The sequence below is a fragment of the Eucyclogobius newberryi genome, unplaced genomic scaffold (assembly GCF_026437365.1).
Source record: "Eucyclogobius newberryi isolate DKJ021-1_F unplaced genomic scaffold, fEucNew1.0.hap1 SCAF_5, whole genome shotgun sequence".
Lineage (NCBI taxonomy): Eukaryota > Metazoa > Chordata > Actinopteri > Gobiiformes > Gobiidae > Eucyclogobius > Eucyclogobius newberryi.
The window spans coordinates 9294099-9311298 of NW_027316167.1; the positions used below are offsets into that span (position 1 = coordinate 9294099).

The 17200-nt window shown below is 41.1% G+C and overlaps 1 protein-coding gene across 1 annotated transcript in view; it reads right to left on the bottom strand.

The window, feature by feature from the left end:
• LOC140381576 (neural-cadherin) overlaps positions 1-17200 on the bottom strand; it is a 466796-nt gene that overhangs the window by 255968 nt on the left and 193628 nt on the right. The window contains exon 7 of the mRNA XM_072465639.1: positions 17045-17187. Within this exon, the coding sequence (XP_072321740.1) occupies positions 17045-17187 (143 nt within the window). The remainder of the gene's footprint in view (positions 1-17044; positions 17188-17200) is intronic.

Consider the following 17200-nt stretch of genomic DNA (forward strand, 5'->3'; position numbering starts at 1 on the left):
GACTTAAGATGACCACTTCAATTATGGCACAGCTCTCTAAGGGGGAAAAGGGGCTGTCGTGGGTATCAAAATCATAGGGATAAACTGTAATAAATTCCAGTTACTGTAATTCCAATGTGGAGCAATGGACCGTAGACCAGTGCTTTTTAATCTGCAAAATGATTTCAAATGGTCCAGAGATGATAGGGAGAAAAACGTTTAAATGTATGCAATTGTCGTAAGGCTAGACTCCCTTCAGATGCTCAGGTAAATGTGGATTTGCTGTCCAACCAAATGCATTTGTCCAGGCCCTGAAAATAAAATCAAACAGTAGACTTTATTAGGTACTTTATTATTTTCCGTGACACCTATTTTTTGTGGTTGGGAGCCACAATTGCCAAAGGTAATTAAACTAGTAGATCAAACTGTACATTTACTCTAAAACTGTGTACATATTAAGTCTATGTTTATCTTATTAGTACATTTAGATTGTTTTTCTTTAATCCATGCCTTATTTGATATATTTTGCCTCATTTTTGTTCATCGTTTTATGTTCGAATCACCAAAGCAAGTTCCTTTGTAAATTTTGACAATAAACTAAATATTTTCTGATTCTGGTAGTTACGTGTATCATTTCCCATCATGCATTTGAGGGACAGTGACAACATGATCATCCCTGCATTGCCTTAGAACCCAAGACTCCACGAGGAATAACGGCAACGTCAAGAAAGTTAACACAGACTTTCTTTCCACGGCGCTTCTTTGCCGGAGTGAAGATGTCATTAATTTGGGCTTGAAAACACATGAATAGTTAAATCAATTGGTATTCCCTTTTAGTCTGGTCATCAGGGCATTCCATTTCATCTCTCTGGTTCTCTGCGCTGTCCTCCTCCGTGCAGTCTGCTGTGGGTGTCTCATCTGCATCCCACTCTCGGGGCTTTGAATGGCCCTCCACGCTCAGTATTCATCTGGGCCCCTGCTCCTGTGTTTACTCTGTGTGTGTGGGCTGAAAGAGCAGACACACTTATTACACCGGCCTTATCGGCGCTCGCAGTGGGGGGAAGGCGCTATCTCTGCGGCGTGTGTTCGTGCGGCCGGATCGCCAAAGGGGGGGCCGCACAACCGTGAACTGTTTATCATATTACGGTGGCTAAAGAAGGCACCATCGTGTCTCCGGTTCGATACCCGCACGCTGAGATTAGAATGTGTTAAAAGTAGGTAGGAGCGTTTACACCATTGCTTCTCGTCTGCGGCAAAAATGCGTAAGAAGTGTTCTACAGACAATAGATAAACACGGGACATGTTTTACCTGTGTTTTACGGACTATAAGTCGCACTGGAGTATAAGTCGCACCAGCCAAAAAATGCATAATAGAGAAGAAATAAACATATATAAGTCGCACTGGAGTATAAGTCGCATTTTTGGGGAGAATTTATTTGATACAATCCAACACCAAGAACATACATTTCATCTTGAAATGCAATTCAAAATAATAACAGATGAGAGAACTTGGTGAATAGGTGTACGTATGCTAACGCTAACACCTTCAGCTACATGAGGCACAGACAGAAGTGTGGTAAGTGTCTGGTATGTTAACGTAACATATGAACAGTTATTCAGATAACTATAGCATAAAGAACATGCTAACAAGTTTACCAAAGCATCAGTTTTACCCCAAATCACTAAATCCATTGAATTCTTCTTCCTCTGTGTCACTTCTAAACAACTCCACAAACTCCAGAGGAAGAGGAAGTGCAGATTCTTCGTCGATTAGAGCCTAGAGCGCCCTCTTGTGGTTGTCAGTGTCAAAATAATGAATAATATCACATATAAGTCACCCTGGAGTAAAAGTCGCACTATGAAAAAAGTCTTATAGTCTTATAGTCTAAAAGTCTTATTGACAGACCAAAAACAGAACTGGACATCAGATTTCCAGGCAAATGACTGACCAAAACGTTACAGGTCGTGTTAACGTCCTAGAACTTCTATGGGAGATTTCCCTGTTTCAAGGGAATAAATATTCAAAATAAAAATTCAAATAATCATGTTGAACCTCATCATTATTTGTTTTGGATTGGCTCAACAAACCCTTAATATTGAGCTTTTCCACTGACAATCACGTCTGTGGAGTTGAATAATGGCACCACTTTGTAAAGCTATTGTGAAGAAAATAATAATAATCACTTTTATTATCAGTTTTATTTATGCCGACAGAGAAGATGCTGAGCTCTGTGCCAGTTTTTATTTCATGTGGATTGGTCCAGTAATTACAGAGATATGAATCATAAACCAGGTCAACAAGTTATGCATTTATTCACAGCTCCATGTTTATAGGCACCGTTTTGAGTACATTTCACCATTTAAAAGACAGCGTTTTTTTAGTTTTAATGATTATTTGCTGTGGCAACAATTCCAATTTTTATATTATAATATTAATGACGCTGAATATTATTGACACTCAAAATTGCACATGCCTATTTGCCTCTCTATAACAATATTTATGTGTAAGACAAAAACTACATCTAACAGCCAGTACCAAAAAGACTCACTGTGGATATGTGTCTTGCCCTTGGACACAATGGCAATACGACCGAGCTTTACTATTCTGTTTTGAAGAAGAGAGAAGAAGATGTTTTGAAAGGAGTGAAGAAGGTCATTTTTGAGTGAAATGGTGGTTTAAGGTTTAATTTGTCGGCTGTTAACAGTAGTGTGCTCTCACCTCAGTCAAGTGGGAACACAAGCCAATCAAATGCAGGATCAGCAGTAAGATGACATAAGGACTGTAATGGCCCATAACAGGTCAACAGGTAAACAAAGGCAGGTTAGATTCAGCAGAAATTCATTTTTTTATGATCAGATTATGAGTGAAGATTAACTAAACAAGTTTGTCGTCTCAAATTTCAGTTTACTATAACATGTACTCACTCCAGGATGTTGTTGTAGTTGGACATTCCAGAAGTAAAAGTGAATAAAATGAAGATTAATTAACTTTGCATCAAACAGAAACCATAATCACGCATCAAAAAAGGTTGCAAAAATAAATAATTGAATATTTTATAGTTTTTTTTTTTATAGAAGTATCATTTTTTTGTATCATTTAAAGGCAGTGTTTTAATGAACGCATGCATGCAAATGTATTTGAATGAGTTTACAAACCCACAGTAAAACGAGAGATTACCTCCACCAGATCTACATATATTCCGCACGGCACATACAGTTTGACATGCTCCAGCCGGCAGCCATTTTCTTCGCCATGTAATTTACTGGTATACTTTAGAACAGCATATGCACGCTATGTCCCTTCTGCTTGCCTCTCGGTCTTACACAAGAGATGGAGCCTTGCCATGGAGTGGGCGTTTGCTCCGAGGTGTTTGTCACAATGGCTGCTTCCGTCGGCACTGCTGTCCAACAGTTACGGCTCGTCGTAGGTGTCTGTGCGTGCCGCTTGTTGTGTGCGAGCAAGTGAGCAAAGCTAGATAAAAATAAACTTGAGAGGAGTAGAAGAGTGCAATGTATATAAGTCCAATTTTCATCCGCAGAAGTATAAAGGCAGAGCATCTTCGCCTGGGGGAAAGACGCATATATTGTCGCCGACACTCGGGTGCAGATTGCATGAACACGGGCAAAACAATCCTAATCAGAAAGTTCAAATCGCGGCGGTTTTTGATGAGCATGATCAAATTCCTTTAGCGTGACACGGATTGGCAGCTGGCAGTCTGCGCTCAAAGTAAACTGAGAGGAACGGTGCAGAAGCATGAACAAGGATAATTAAGTTGAGTCTTGGCATCGCTCCGTTCCATTATTCCGCATTGCAACATTTCGTATGCACTCAACTGGCTCGGCATCCAACTTTGCTTTATCCCAAACTAATTATCGGAACAAAGCTTTGTGTTTGGAAGTTTTTTGTTCTTCTCTGACGTACAAACAACTTAAAGAGGACGTTGCGCTTTTGTCCGCTACACAGTTAGAAGCGATCGGTATTTCATATTTTGGACCCTTCAAATGGCAATATTGATTTCAAAACTACTTAATAAAGACTTTTTTCCTTTTACCGCTCAACAGAAACGTCCTCAACAAAGGGCTGCCAGCGTGATCTGGCAGCGCTGCCCTGACTGTCGATAGCTCGAGTTCACCGTAGCGAGCGGTGCAATTGTTTTCTCTTCATTTTTTTAATTTGAACCAACGTTACATGTGACGCAAGGTTTTGGCAGTTGGTATCTCTCCATAATTAAATGTCAGCTAGACGGCATTTATGATATGATGCAATATCCACTTACCACCTAAGGATGAATAAGGAGGTTTTATGTTCTGGAAATATCCAAGCAACTGGTGTATAATTGCAATCAGTTCCAACCCAAACAAGGCATGCTACAATTAACACTTCTGCAACAAGTGCGCACTCCGGGTGATGTAAATAATAACCAATACAAGACTGACGTTAAATGTTCCGGGTCGTCATGAACAGCGCGGTGTTTCAACAACGACACAACATTGATACTGATTTAAATACACGGAAGATGGGGGGGTTATAATATACGATGTAGGCCTGGCTGAAGCTGTATGAAGGTGAGGACAAGTGTGTGCATAGGGATTGGTGTATAAGTAAAGCCAACAAATGCAGGATTTAGGGACAAATAAAGGCTTTCTGGTTCAATTTACACATTTAACTAATTCGGGTTTCGGTTAGTACAGCTGTGCTTATGCAAAAAACATATTTTCGTCCTCAATCTGGGGCTCGGGTTCCTTGATACGCCGGCTTCTTCCAGGAGTATGCAAGGTCCACTGCAGATACTTGTTTAAAGGTAGGGTACACAGCCTGCGCTCTCATGACTTATCTGCTAGCGAGTCTTATCTGCTTCTCTCCCTGAAGCTGTTATTGCTTTGTCTGGAATATTAAACGTCTTCTTTGACCTCGCCTCTCCACAGAACTGACCTGTAACTTAGCCTGGATGATGATGTATGAAATGAACGATTTACTGTGGAATGTCCCAGACAACGCAATAACATCGCAATGGAGACAAGCAGGTGTCAGACCCTCAACCCAACAAGTTACATACTGTATGTGGCATGACGAGCGGTGCGGCGCCCGCTGAAGACGCTTTCTAATACACATTTTAGAATACCAACAACGCCACCTGGGCCCAGGACCATATTACCATAAAAGGCGCACAGGTTCATTATATTGACTAAAAAGGAGGCCATTCAGACAAGTTACATTGATTTATTATAAATATATATATATATTAACTTTTGTTAAGACAAGGCATTGCAGTAAAGGGGCATGGCAATGTAGAAGAGGCAGTAAAGAGCATCACAGTAAAGACGTAAAGGCAAGGCAGCGACGGGCCGGTGGCTCAACCCCGAAGCTTTCTGTAAAGAAGGTAGTATTAGCTCAAACATATATATATATATATATATATTGTCATTCTCCGTACCGCGGCAGCACCTACTTTCTGTAACGGCTCGTGAGCGTGCACCCTTGACGGGTGATGGCTGACCGCATCATAGCCAGCTACGACACATCGGACCCCAGCTTCTCAAGATGTGCCAGCCATCAAAGCGACGGACAACGAGCGCGATGAAGCGGTGTGCGACGGGGCTAAGAAGCCACACGGCGGCACTAAAACAATACACGCATTAAGTGATAGACTAAGATGGTTAGTTTTGTCAACGGAGTGAATACTACCTGGCGCAGCGAGGACAGGGCGTACACAGGACCGGAAATGCACGAGCACGTGAGAGAGAGAAGAAGACGAGGCGCTTTTATACGCTTTCGCGCCACCTACTGGATGGCGAATTTTGGGACAACCCCTAACTGCCACATCTAGCTTTATTTTTTGCGACGCTTTTCTTTAAACCGCAGATTAAAGAAAAGCTCGTTTGGTTATTATATTCAGGTACAATCTTGCTTTTTAACCTGGTCTTGTGGACACCTGACTTTTCTTGGAAAGGCAATTTGCTGATTTTCTAAGATGGCTGTGGCCTGGCCGTTCATGCAATGTTTCATTATCTAAACCCAAATGGACTATTGTATAATGTGGGTCTGGAGGCTAATAGAGGCCGATTCACAGAATGGGCCAACACAAGATTGTGATAAAAAAAGACAATCAGGAACAGAAATGAGAACAATTGTAGATGGCATAAAAACGAAACCTGTATAGAATGACAACAATGGGAAAGATGTGAATTAACCACAACAGAAGGTGCTGCCAGATTTGTTTGTTACTGGGCAGAGTTTCTCATTTGTTTATTTGCTCTTCCTCCAGTGTGTGTATTTATTTAATTTCTGGTCGTTGGATTCACTCTCTTTAAACTGTATGATTATAATACAACTTTTTTTGCAATGAAAAAAATATGTATATATAATTTGATGTTTTTTGTTTATTTGTTTTTTACACCATATCTTGTCAAGGCGTTTGGTATTTATTGCAATATTGTGTCAAGGCTAACAGAATTGTAAAGAAAAAACTAAACACTTGACAAGCCTTTGGTGTAAAATAATTTCAGTACGACAATATATTGTGATGGATCTTGGCAATACAAGTATAAATACAGAGATGCGTCTCATAATACTTTTAAACAACATTAATGTATTATAAATTTCAGATGTCATACACTTATAAGATAAGATAAGATATTCCTTTATTGTCCCACATGGGGAAATTTCATTGGTGCAACGCAGGTAGATACAGAGGTAGATACAGAAGGAACTTATAGGAAGTCTGAAAAACACTTTCAGTAGAAGATCTCCTATAAATAAATAAAAACTCCCATAGACAAATAAATACATAAATACCATTGCATGTGATCCCGACAGTAATTGCACATGAATATGTGTCACGACAGCACATAGATTGCACATGAATTTCACAGTAATTGCACATATGACAGAATTGCACATCAGTATTAGGTTAGGTCAGTATTGCGATGGGATAACGTGACGATCTCCGGGTAAGACGACTGTTCTCCTCAGTTTCATGAGTTCCTCCTTTGTGGAAACGTGGTACGGCGCCGGCCGGGGGGCGGGGCCGGAGCCGGGGGGCGGGGCCGGAGCCGGGGGGCGGGGCCGGAGCCGGGGGGCGGGGCCGGAGCCGGGGGACTCAGAGCCAAGACACATCGCAACGACACGACGAAAACACTCAATCCAGCCGAATAAAGTCAAAACAAGTTAATTTAAAGCGATTCCAGTGCGTGTCCCGATCGTTCGTGAAGTTCCTCTTTCATATAAACGTGTATATAAACGTGTACCGACGACACGCCGTACTTTAGCGCGGCCGGAGGGCGCGGGGGGGGGGGGGCTGGTGGGCTCGCTCGGAGCTAGCTCACGTCACAACAACACAACGAACGCAACGAAAAAGGCTCAAATCCAGCCGAAAAAAGTCAAAAACAGTTGAATTAAAAAACTATTCCAGCGCGTGTCCCTATCGTACAGTAAAGTAGAAAAAATATACTTACTATATTTACAAAATATAGGAGATAAAGCACAATAAGTGTGAGAAAGACGAGAGAGCGTTTACACCGGGCTGCCAGCTGTACCAGCGCCTTATGACGTTTTATTAAGCTGCTAACTATTGCATGAAGGCTGAATCTACTTTGCTGAAAAGGGAAATTATTTATAAGGACAATTGCATTCTGATAGAAAGAGTATTGTGAACATGAACTCCATAGGCATTTTGATATTTTTCATCATTTTGGTAAACTTTTAACACCAGTTTAAAGATATATATTTTGTTCCAAGCTCCGAGTATCAGGAAAAATATCCCGAGTAGTTTCGGGTAGCGTCACTTAAAAGTAATTGGTTATGTTACCTCATTATTGCCCTGGACGCATTACTGAGCTACTGTGTTATAAAAGTAACGCGTTAGAGTACCCTGGCGTTAACAACAATTAACATTACTGTATTTGCCCGCAATCCCTTTGCGTTGCTGATGTTTCCAGCAACGCAAGGGGATTGCGGGCAAATAATAATCATTAAAATATCAAATAGACAAGCAAAGTAAATGCGTTTGAGCTTTATTTATCTTTTATGATGTAACATATAATAGTACAATGCTATACAATAAGTATGTGTAGGTCTGTCCTCAAGCAATGAAAAATGTCGCTAACACAAACAGAGTGGATTAGCAAGAGCACTGATGCACAACAACAGAACACGCTTGTTTTAGGCCTCTAGTTTATTTAAATCAAACTCACCACATCGCTGTTCCCCTACATTTCTCAGCTACAAAAGTAGTAGTTATAATGAAGGAAAAGGAGAAAAAAACAAAAACTTGTGCATCTGAAAGTTTTGTTTTCTATGGCATGAGGTCAAGACGCCCAGTCACTTGTTGCACAGTGCACATGCTCACAACACGCTAAGCTCTGGGATCAATGTGAGGAGATGAGACCAAACCAGATCTAACTCTGTACTGATGTGAAATAGTAACTTGGGGAGTACTGGATTAAATGGGTGCACAAAACTAACGCGTTCTTCATTACTCTAAAAATGTAAATTGAGTACTCTGACGCGTTACCCCCAACCATGATCGCGAGGGACTGGGACAAGGCAATACCCATCCCTAAAACTATTACTGTCACGTTCCAAAGAATTAAGATATACAAATGCTAAATAACACGTGGAACAAATGATATTTTTAGCTATTGCTGCAACAAAACAATAATAATTTAAGTTCAGGCATTGATATATTGTAAAGCCTGCAATATATCATCATATTCCAGTTTTCCCTAATGCTTGATAAGATGAGCATTTGTAAATACTGTACTATACAACAACACACGGTTTTACATCATTACACTTTATCGTACTGACAACAGGAAGGAAGTGTAATTAAAACTTGCAATTCTAAAGACACATTAAGCCTGGACATGGAGTAAGAAGTAAGGGGACACCTTTTCTATCTCTGTCTAAGCTCGATTGCTCTAATGTGCCAACCGTGACCGGGGACTGTACTCAACCTTAATGAATCGAGACAGAAGGGCAGACAAATGTGACCAGCAGTGGGCAGGCACACAAAGCACCACAGGCCCTTCACTGTGATACTTATTTATCCAGGGGGCACCACACTGTCCTATCGCCGCCTCTACTCTGCTGCTAGTCGGTGTAAACATATAATAGAGCCTAAAAGCCTTGAATGAGTGAGACATACGCTGCAAAAGTGGTACAAATGGTGCACTGAAGAGGTTTTCTGGGAATTTTAAGAACAAACATGCTGTGAGTGTCTGCTCTAATGTACAAGATGTGTGTGTCCCTGCGGTATGGCCATTGCTTTAAAGGCTTGCCAGAGTGTGGAGAAAAATGGCTGATGTAATAACATTAGCGCGTATGGATTCAGGTAGAAAATATACTTGTCACATTTAATATGGGTTTTATGACTGTTGGTTTTTCCAGCTGTACTTTCTCGACTGTCCAATATTTTCTTTCCTATTTCGTGTAATATTCAGTCTGTTTAGGCTGTGTACATTTTGCAAAAGGCTTGGCATGGATTTTTACGTGAGATGATTTAAATGGCACCACACTTTCCATTTACTTGGTACAAAACCTTTATATTTAAATTATTAAAATAAAATTGCTATTTTAACCGTGTTGTAATGTTATCCTCTCATTATAAGCTCACACAGAGCAGTATTGCTTGGTTTAGTACCGTATTTTCCAGATTATAAGCCGCTCCTTTTTACATAGTTTTGGCTGGGGTGCGACTTATATATGATATTATTTGTTATTTTCACACTGGCGACCACAAGAGGGCGCTCTAGGCTCTTAACGACGCAGAAGAAGAATCTGCACTTCCTCTACCTCTGGAGTTTGTGGAGTTGTTTAGAAGTGACACAGAGGAAGAAGAATTCAATGGATTTAGTGATTTGGGGTAAAACTGATGCTTTGGTAAACTTGTTAGCATGTTCTTTATGCTATAGTTATCTGAATAACTGTTAATATGTTACGTTAACATACCAGACACTTACCACAGTTCTGTCTGTGCCTCATGTAGCTGAAGGTGTTAGCGTTAGCATACGTACACCTATTCACCATGTTCTCTAATCTGTTATTATTTTAAACAGCATTTCAAGATTAAATGTTTGTTCTTGATCTTGGATACATTTCCCCCCAAAAATATATATATACTCCGGTGCGACTTATATATGTTTTTTTCTTCTCTATCATGCATTTTTTTGCAGGTGCTATTTATACTCCGGAGCGACTTGTAGTCCAGAAAATATGGTAATCCTGTTTTGTCCTGTATTCAAGGTGTAAGTGCCGACATGCTCAGAAATTGAAATTTGAAATAAAAAATAAAAGAAGAGTTCAATTCCAAAAATAGAAAAAGTATTTTTCTTCTACAGATATTATGAATGACAATCATGTTGAGAGGATTTTATCAACCCCCGAATGGAATAGTGTTTCGATTACAAGCAAAATACAATTGGCTTTTGAAAACATTGCTATTCAAAGTCTTAAAATTGTGAAATGCCAATGAAAATCAGTTCCGAACACGAAGCCAATGCACTTCATAGATCACTGCTACACTCTACGATGAACAAAATGTAAAATTATATTCTACGTATGAGATTAACCAATACCAGGAAGTCCAACTATAACATTTTCGAGTGAGCTACGCTGACGCAAGAACAAGACTGGACGCACATCCTTTGTGGTCGATAAGAAACACTTCAGTACGTGGACAAAAAGACAGCTGAACTAGACGTGGCTGGAACTAGGTTGACAGCTTCATAAAAAACGCTAGATACAGGTGAGATATAAGGGAAAACATGTCCAGAATAACGACGTGGCAGAAGAGAGAGGAAACAAGTACGAACGGGATGAGGAAGAGCGGAGTCGCCGAAGGGTCTCTGCAAAAATGAGGCCAAAACAATAGGCTGTTACATAATTCGGGATCAAGCCGAGGTCAGCACATCAGATCGTGCGGAGAAGATGGGAAGCTGGCAGGGGGCACGCCGAACAATAGAACTACACATTGTTGTAGGAGGTTAGTTGAGGGCATGGAACACAATGGTTTAAAATGTGTTTTATCGTCGCAATCGGCGAGAGTTGATGCGGTGTAGTTACAATTTGTATGTCTTCCAAGAATGTGCAGGTTCTTGCATTGAGATTGAGTGAAGGGGAGCTCAGGGTAGTGCCGCTGCTCTTTCACATTGCAGGTGTATCACATGTGTCTCCTGGAGGCCTGTTCTGCACTGTCGGAAGAAGACTTTGAACACGATCGATTGCGTCGCTCAGAAACCTCGGGAACAGTGCATAATCGCAATGGGCAAGAGTTGTCAAGGTGCAGTTACGATTTGTATGTCTTCCAAGAGGGTGCAGGTTCTCGCGTTGAGATTGAGTGAAGGGGAGCTCAGGGTAGTGCCGCTGCTCAGGTGTTTTATGTGTCTCCTTGAGTCCTGTTCTGCACTGTCGGAGGAAGACTTTGAACACGATCGATTGCGTCGCTCAGAAACCAGCGGAAAAGTGCGTAATCATGATCTGTAGGAGTTGACGCGGTGTAGTTACGATTTGCATGTCTTCCTTGTGTTGAGATTGAGTGATGGGGAGCTCAGGGTAGTGCCGCTGCTCTTTCACATTGCAGGTGTATCTCATGTGTCTCGCTGTCGGAGGAAGACTTTGAACACGATCGATCGCGTCACTCAGAAACCCGCAGAACAGTGCTTAAAATGTACACATGAAAAATGCTACTCATATTGGAATTGAAATGTTTTACACCACAATTACGTACATTCCCTGGACGCTGGCCAATCAGAGCAGGCGATGCTGAGCTATTCTGCGTGTTTGTGGGCAGTGAGACAGCCGTGCATGCAGACGGTTGGGACTAGTACAGTACTCAGCGCTCGCATGATTTAGATGTAACTAAATATAATTACATAGCTAGAATTGACTTGAATTGAAAAAAAAAAGTAACATTACCTCAAAATGAGCCGTACCGTGAGCATTTTGTTACTGTCCACTTCTGCACAGATACTGCTAACATTTTGAAGTTTATACAGACTAATTTGCTTATTTTACAAATTGACACTTTGACACGTTGCATTAATATTACAGCTTTTTTTTTTCAGGAAACATAGCTAAAGGAAGATAAATGGGATATATTTGAGTTCTCTGGCTGAAAATGCATCATGTTAATGACCTAAAACCTAAAAAATGAGCTAATCCTTGAGTCTTATGAGCTGGTCACCCCCGATAATAAAATAGAAGATGATAAATGAAATGCAAACAAGGCTGCGACGAAGTTAGTCAACTATGAGAAATAATCATACTTTGATCATTGAAGTTGTTATCTGGACTACACAGACACTAAAAAACATACATTTTATAACTAAGACAGTTGCATTAATGCATCAAAATATCTAAAAAAGAATGAAAACACAAGATTTCAACAATAATAAACTCTACCTAGAAGCCATCAGTCACCATATGTATTTAATGTACTATAGAAATAATCGTTTGACTTGCCACTCAATAATAAAATACTAAAAAATCCGGTCGACTACAAAAACATTGTCAGTTGCAGCCCCAAATAATTTCTCAACTCTCAAAACTCTGAAATACATTAACTCCCACAAAAACACAATTCACATCTAATCACGCCCCCAAAACAAATCACAAAGTCAAGCCACTTATGCATCCAAATTATTCATCTAAACGTCTCCATAACTACAGTTTGCCAAACACATTGTAGATGATGATGTAGACCTCTCTGAAGAAAACAACTTGCTTGTTCACATAAAAAAAAGGACTTTTCCTCCAAACGCTGTATAAATGTGAGCAGAAGAAAGCGTGTTTATAGGTTCCTACATCTCACCACAGCTGTCAGAAAATAGTCCCTCTCTCCACAGACGCCCTGCCTCTGTATTTATGGGTTTTAATAGGAAGAGCGCGATCATCATATTGACCGGCCTGCTCTGTTCCTAATGGCCGCTTTAAATCTTATGGAAATGTATTGTATTCAATGGTGAGTTACAGTCAAATTAGCGCGAGGAGGAGGCCAGAAGGGATGGACCTGCGGCGTAGGGAGGAAAACAATCGCTTGACTGATCGTCGGACATTTAGAATGAGCTGTGGAGAGAGGCGCAGCTACCAGAACAGAGCGCAGGCAATAAAGGCTTTCATCAACAGCGGGGAGATAGGGTAGGCAAGATCCATTGTGCTCGTCTTCCATTATAGGACTCATAAAACAGGTTTAATGACCAAATATTGGCCTCTTTCGAACACGATATTGGATCATATTACCGGCATTGTGCGGATACTTTGGCTCGCACTCCCCGCTGTAGACAAATGTCGGACGCCCCCGTGCATCTGTATCAGGCGAAGTATTACATGCACGTCCAGGGCACTCGCCAAGTAGATGCAATTATGGCGTGGAATTTATTGTCTTGTGGTTGTAGTGAAAAAGTGAAGAGCTTTTGCCATTCGATATGAAATCTTGGTTCAAGCTTTGGTCACGGGGCTAAATGCAAACCATTAAACCATTAAACCGTAATAGGTCCAACATTACCATTTCTCATTGATGAGTTCATTTCATCTATTTGAAACCAATTTAAGTGTTCGTTCAGTTATCCAAGTTATTTTTCAGGTCCAAAAACCGCCAGCACGGAAGGTCGCTGATGGAATTATGCTCAAGGCGCGTTCTCACTATTGGTCATCGGGGTATTCAGCGCTCACGTGACCCTTTGCTCGCTTTGGCAGAACATCGGACAGAACATCAGACAGAACGTTAGACAGAACGTTTGACAGCTGTCCGTAGAGAAGCAGGAGTAGATGCTAAAATTCAGAATTTCAGGGTTCGCAAAGTAACTGATGTGTGTCCAATCTGCCAATGTGGGACAAAAGACACTTTGGTTATGAAAGTAAGACTGTCGCAATGTAAAACCGCCACTATTTGTCACTGGTAACTTCAAATGACAAGTTTATTCTTGTATATTGGCAGTAGCAGTTTGAAACACTGACGGCGCTAGTCTCCGACGCTGATACTTTTAGCATGAAATGAAACAGTGCCACGTTCTCTACAGTCAACAACTTCATCATCGCGTCGTTCCAATTTATGCCCAACAAAGTATGGGCACATTAAAGAGAAAAGTGAGTGGTCTGACCATATGAAACGACCAAAACGCTTTAGGAGGATGTAACGTGGACCTGTACCATCGCCATGATAATCTTCTTTGGTCTCGATGTTTTAGTCTACTATTATTTTTGGAGAATTCGATGAGAAAAGTGACGTTTCCCATTACTTTCCATTGACGCTGCAGCTACTTATCATTTCAGTAATCTTATTAATCTATCAGTTCAGATCGGGGAAAGGCCTATGAATGAATTTTGATTCGTAAATAAACAGGTTTGTGTATTCCTAGAGTGTATTTACGAGGAGTAGCTAACAAAATAGTGTCATTTTGGAGTCTTTACTGCTTTGTGCAAGTCATGAACTCTCAGCGAATGGCACGCTTTGGAGTCTGTGTACAGCTCACAAAACGATTATTCAATTACTATAAAAGTTGCTCGTTGCTAAGCACCTCGCCAGAGCAAAAACACCTCTCGGGTTGTCAGAATACCTATTGTCCACTCCAGTCAAACACCGCGCAACTGGTTTGCCAAAAGGGCTCTAATTTCTAAAGAGAACTTTCCAATAGTTTCTTTTTTTTCTCATTTTTACAAAACCGTAACCTTTTGGGACCGACCGGCGTGGTGAAAATCTGACCATTGTCACCAGATGCAAATGAGGCTTCAACACTGACGAGGCAAGTGTGCGCCCGCCGTCAGATCTGTGATAGAGTTGTGTTTTAATCTTCGCACTCTTCTCCCCCGCGCGGAAAAATGACCGCCGCTATCAGCTGACAGGGACAGGGAAAGTCATTGCCAGCGAACAGAGGAAATTGTGCCTTGAAGTTCACGGTAATTTAATTTGTAAAAGTCATCGTATTACCCCTATAATGTGATATGCAGATTCAACGAGAGAGGGACTTCAAGTTATAAAGGCGAAGAGAATGGCTGTGAAATTGGCACCGTTCCCCCGTCAGCCGGCCCCCTCCCTCGTCGCCGTGGCGCAGAAACATCCCGATCATTAACTCGGCATCGCATTTCAGAAGATTGCTAATAGGGCTATACTGTTTCGTCCTGGCTGCGTTTCCACAACACCAAGTGGAGCGGTGGGGAAATGTTGCTGATTATTATTTGACTCCGCGGCGCGACAGGGACGGATTTAAACGGATTCCATAAAATATCTCACAATTGGTTGAAAATGGCAGAGATAGCTTAAACAGCAACCCAATTTCCAGACACTGCCCTGTGGAGAAGGTGCTTTTTTACCTGATCGAAAACATGTTCATTGAATTGAGGCTAACCGTGTATTTTTCTCAACGCTACGAGAAATGCTGTCAGAAGAGTTCCAGAAGTATGATTATCTTCTGTGGCATTACGTTAGCGTTGATCGTTCAAGTTTGGCTTTGCTTCCATTGTAGGGTGTTTAAAATAATAGTAAAGAGATAAAGAAATGGTTCACTGAAAGATCCGTGGTAATCGCATTTATTTTTCTTTCCCTGAATAACTTTTGTTAGATTATGATCATCTGTAACTATACATTTGCTATTGCTATTGCTATTGCTACTACTACTGCTACTGTTATTGCTTTTGCTATTTGCTATTGCTACTGCTACTGCTATTGCTATTGCTGCTGCTACTGCTATTGCTATTGCTATTGCTACTGCTACTACTACTGCTACTGCTACTGCTACTGCTATTGCTATTGCTATGACTACTGCTGCTGCTACTGCTGCTGCTACTGCTACTGCTATTGCTATTGCTATTGCTATTGCTATTGCTGCTGCTGCTGCTGCTGCTGCTGCTGCTGCTGCTGCTACTGCTACTGCTACTGCTATCGCTATTTGCTACTGCTATTGCTATTGCGGCTGCTGCTGCTATTGCTGCTGCTACTGCTACTGCTACTGCTACTGCTATTGCTACTGCTATTGCTATTGCTATTGCTATTGCTACTGCTATTGCTATTGCTATTGCTGCTGCTATTGCTGCTGCTGCTGCTATTGCTGCTGCTATTTCTAGTGCTATTGCTATTGCTATTGCTATTGCTATTGCTATTGCTATTGCTATTGCTATTGCTATTGCTGCTGCTGCTGCTGCTGCTGCTGCTGCTGCTGCTGCTGCTGCTGCTGCTATGTGCTATGTGCTATGTGCTATGTGCTATGTGCTATGGCTTTGGGCTTTGGGCTTTGGGCTTTGGGCTTTGGCTTTGGCTTTGGCTTTGGCTTTGGCTATGGCTATGGCTATGGCTATAGCTATTGCTAATCTTGAAATTATGCCCACATTTTGGAGGCAGAAAAAAATACTTGCTAACTAAGAAAACAGTGTATATGTGCAGAAATGCTGTCGTGTAGATACCTCGAATAATAGTTATTTTTTACAACATGGACTGTATGTCGCAAGTGGAAATGTTTATTGTACCATGGACATACCTTCGTGACTGCATTTTTGCATTTAAACACTGCTTTTGTAGATTGCAAGTCATTGTTTCTGTCTCCATGTCACTTTGCCCTGGTTGTTGCTGTTTAATTCTTACAAAAAGACCTTCTGATGCACTCGCCTGCACTTTTTACGTATCCAAAGTTTTGCTGGGACTGTGATTCCCCAATTTAATCAGTAGCAAATTTGCATCCAAATTCAATCTGCACATGCTCAGATGCTTCTGCACAAACACACACACACACACACACACACACACACTGCGACGGCAGCACATACAAAGACAAACTACATCCAATATACAGCTTCTTTGACTCTTTAAACGTGCATGTTTTAAGTTAAATATAGGCCAGAAACACAACATTTCACTGCCATTAAACATGAACAAACATATCAAACACAGAAACATCAAGGCCAGACTTAGATTATTTGCTTTTTATGACAGGTTCAATATTTTGTGCGGCATTTATCTTAATATAAACATTAATGAAACTTTCTAGTATGATTAATACAATACAATAAATGACTCAAGTTTAGGAGTGACAAGCAGAGTTTGAAACATTTTTGGTTAGCTGTAGAATCCACTCTTACCTTTCAGGCTGTCGATGACAAAGTTTCCCTCGTCGTTCCCACTCGCGATTCTGTAGGTGATCCCATCTCCGTCGGGGTCCTTGGCCAGCACCGTAGCCACCAGAGTATTGGGTCCAGCATCTTCTGAGACAAAAGTCCGGTACCTGATCAAACACA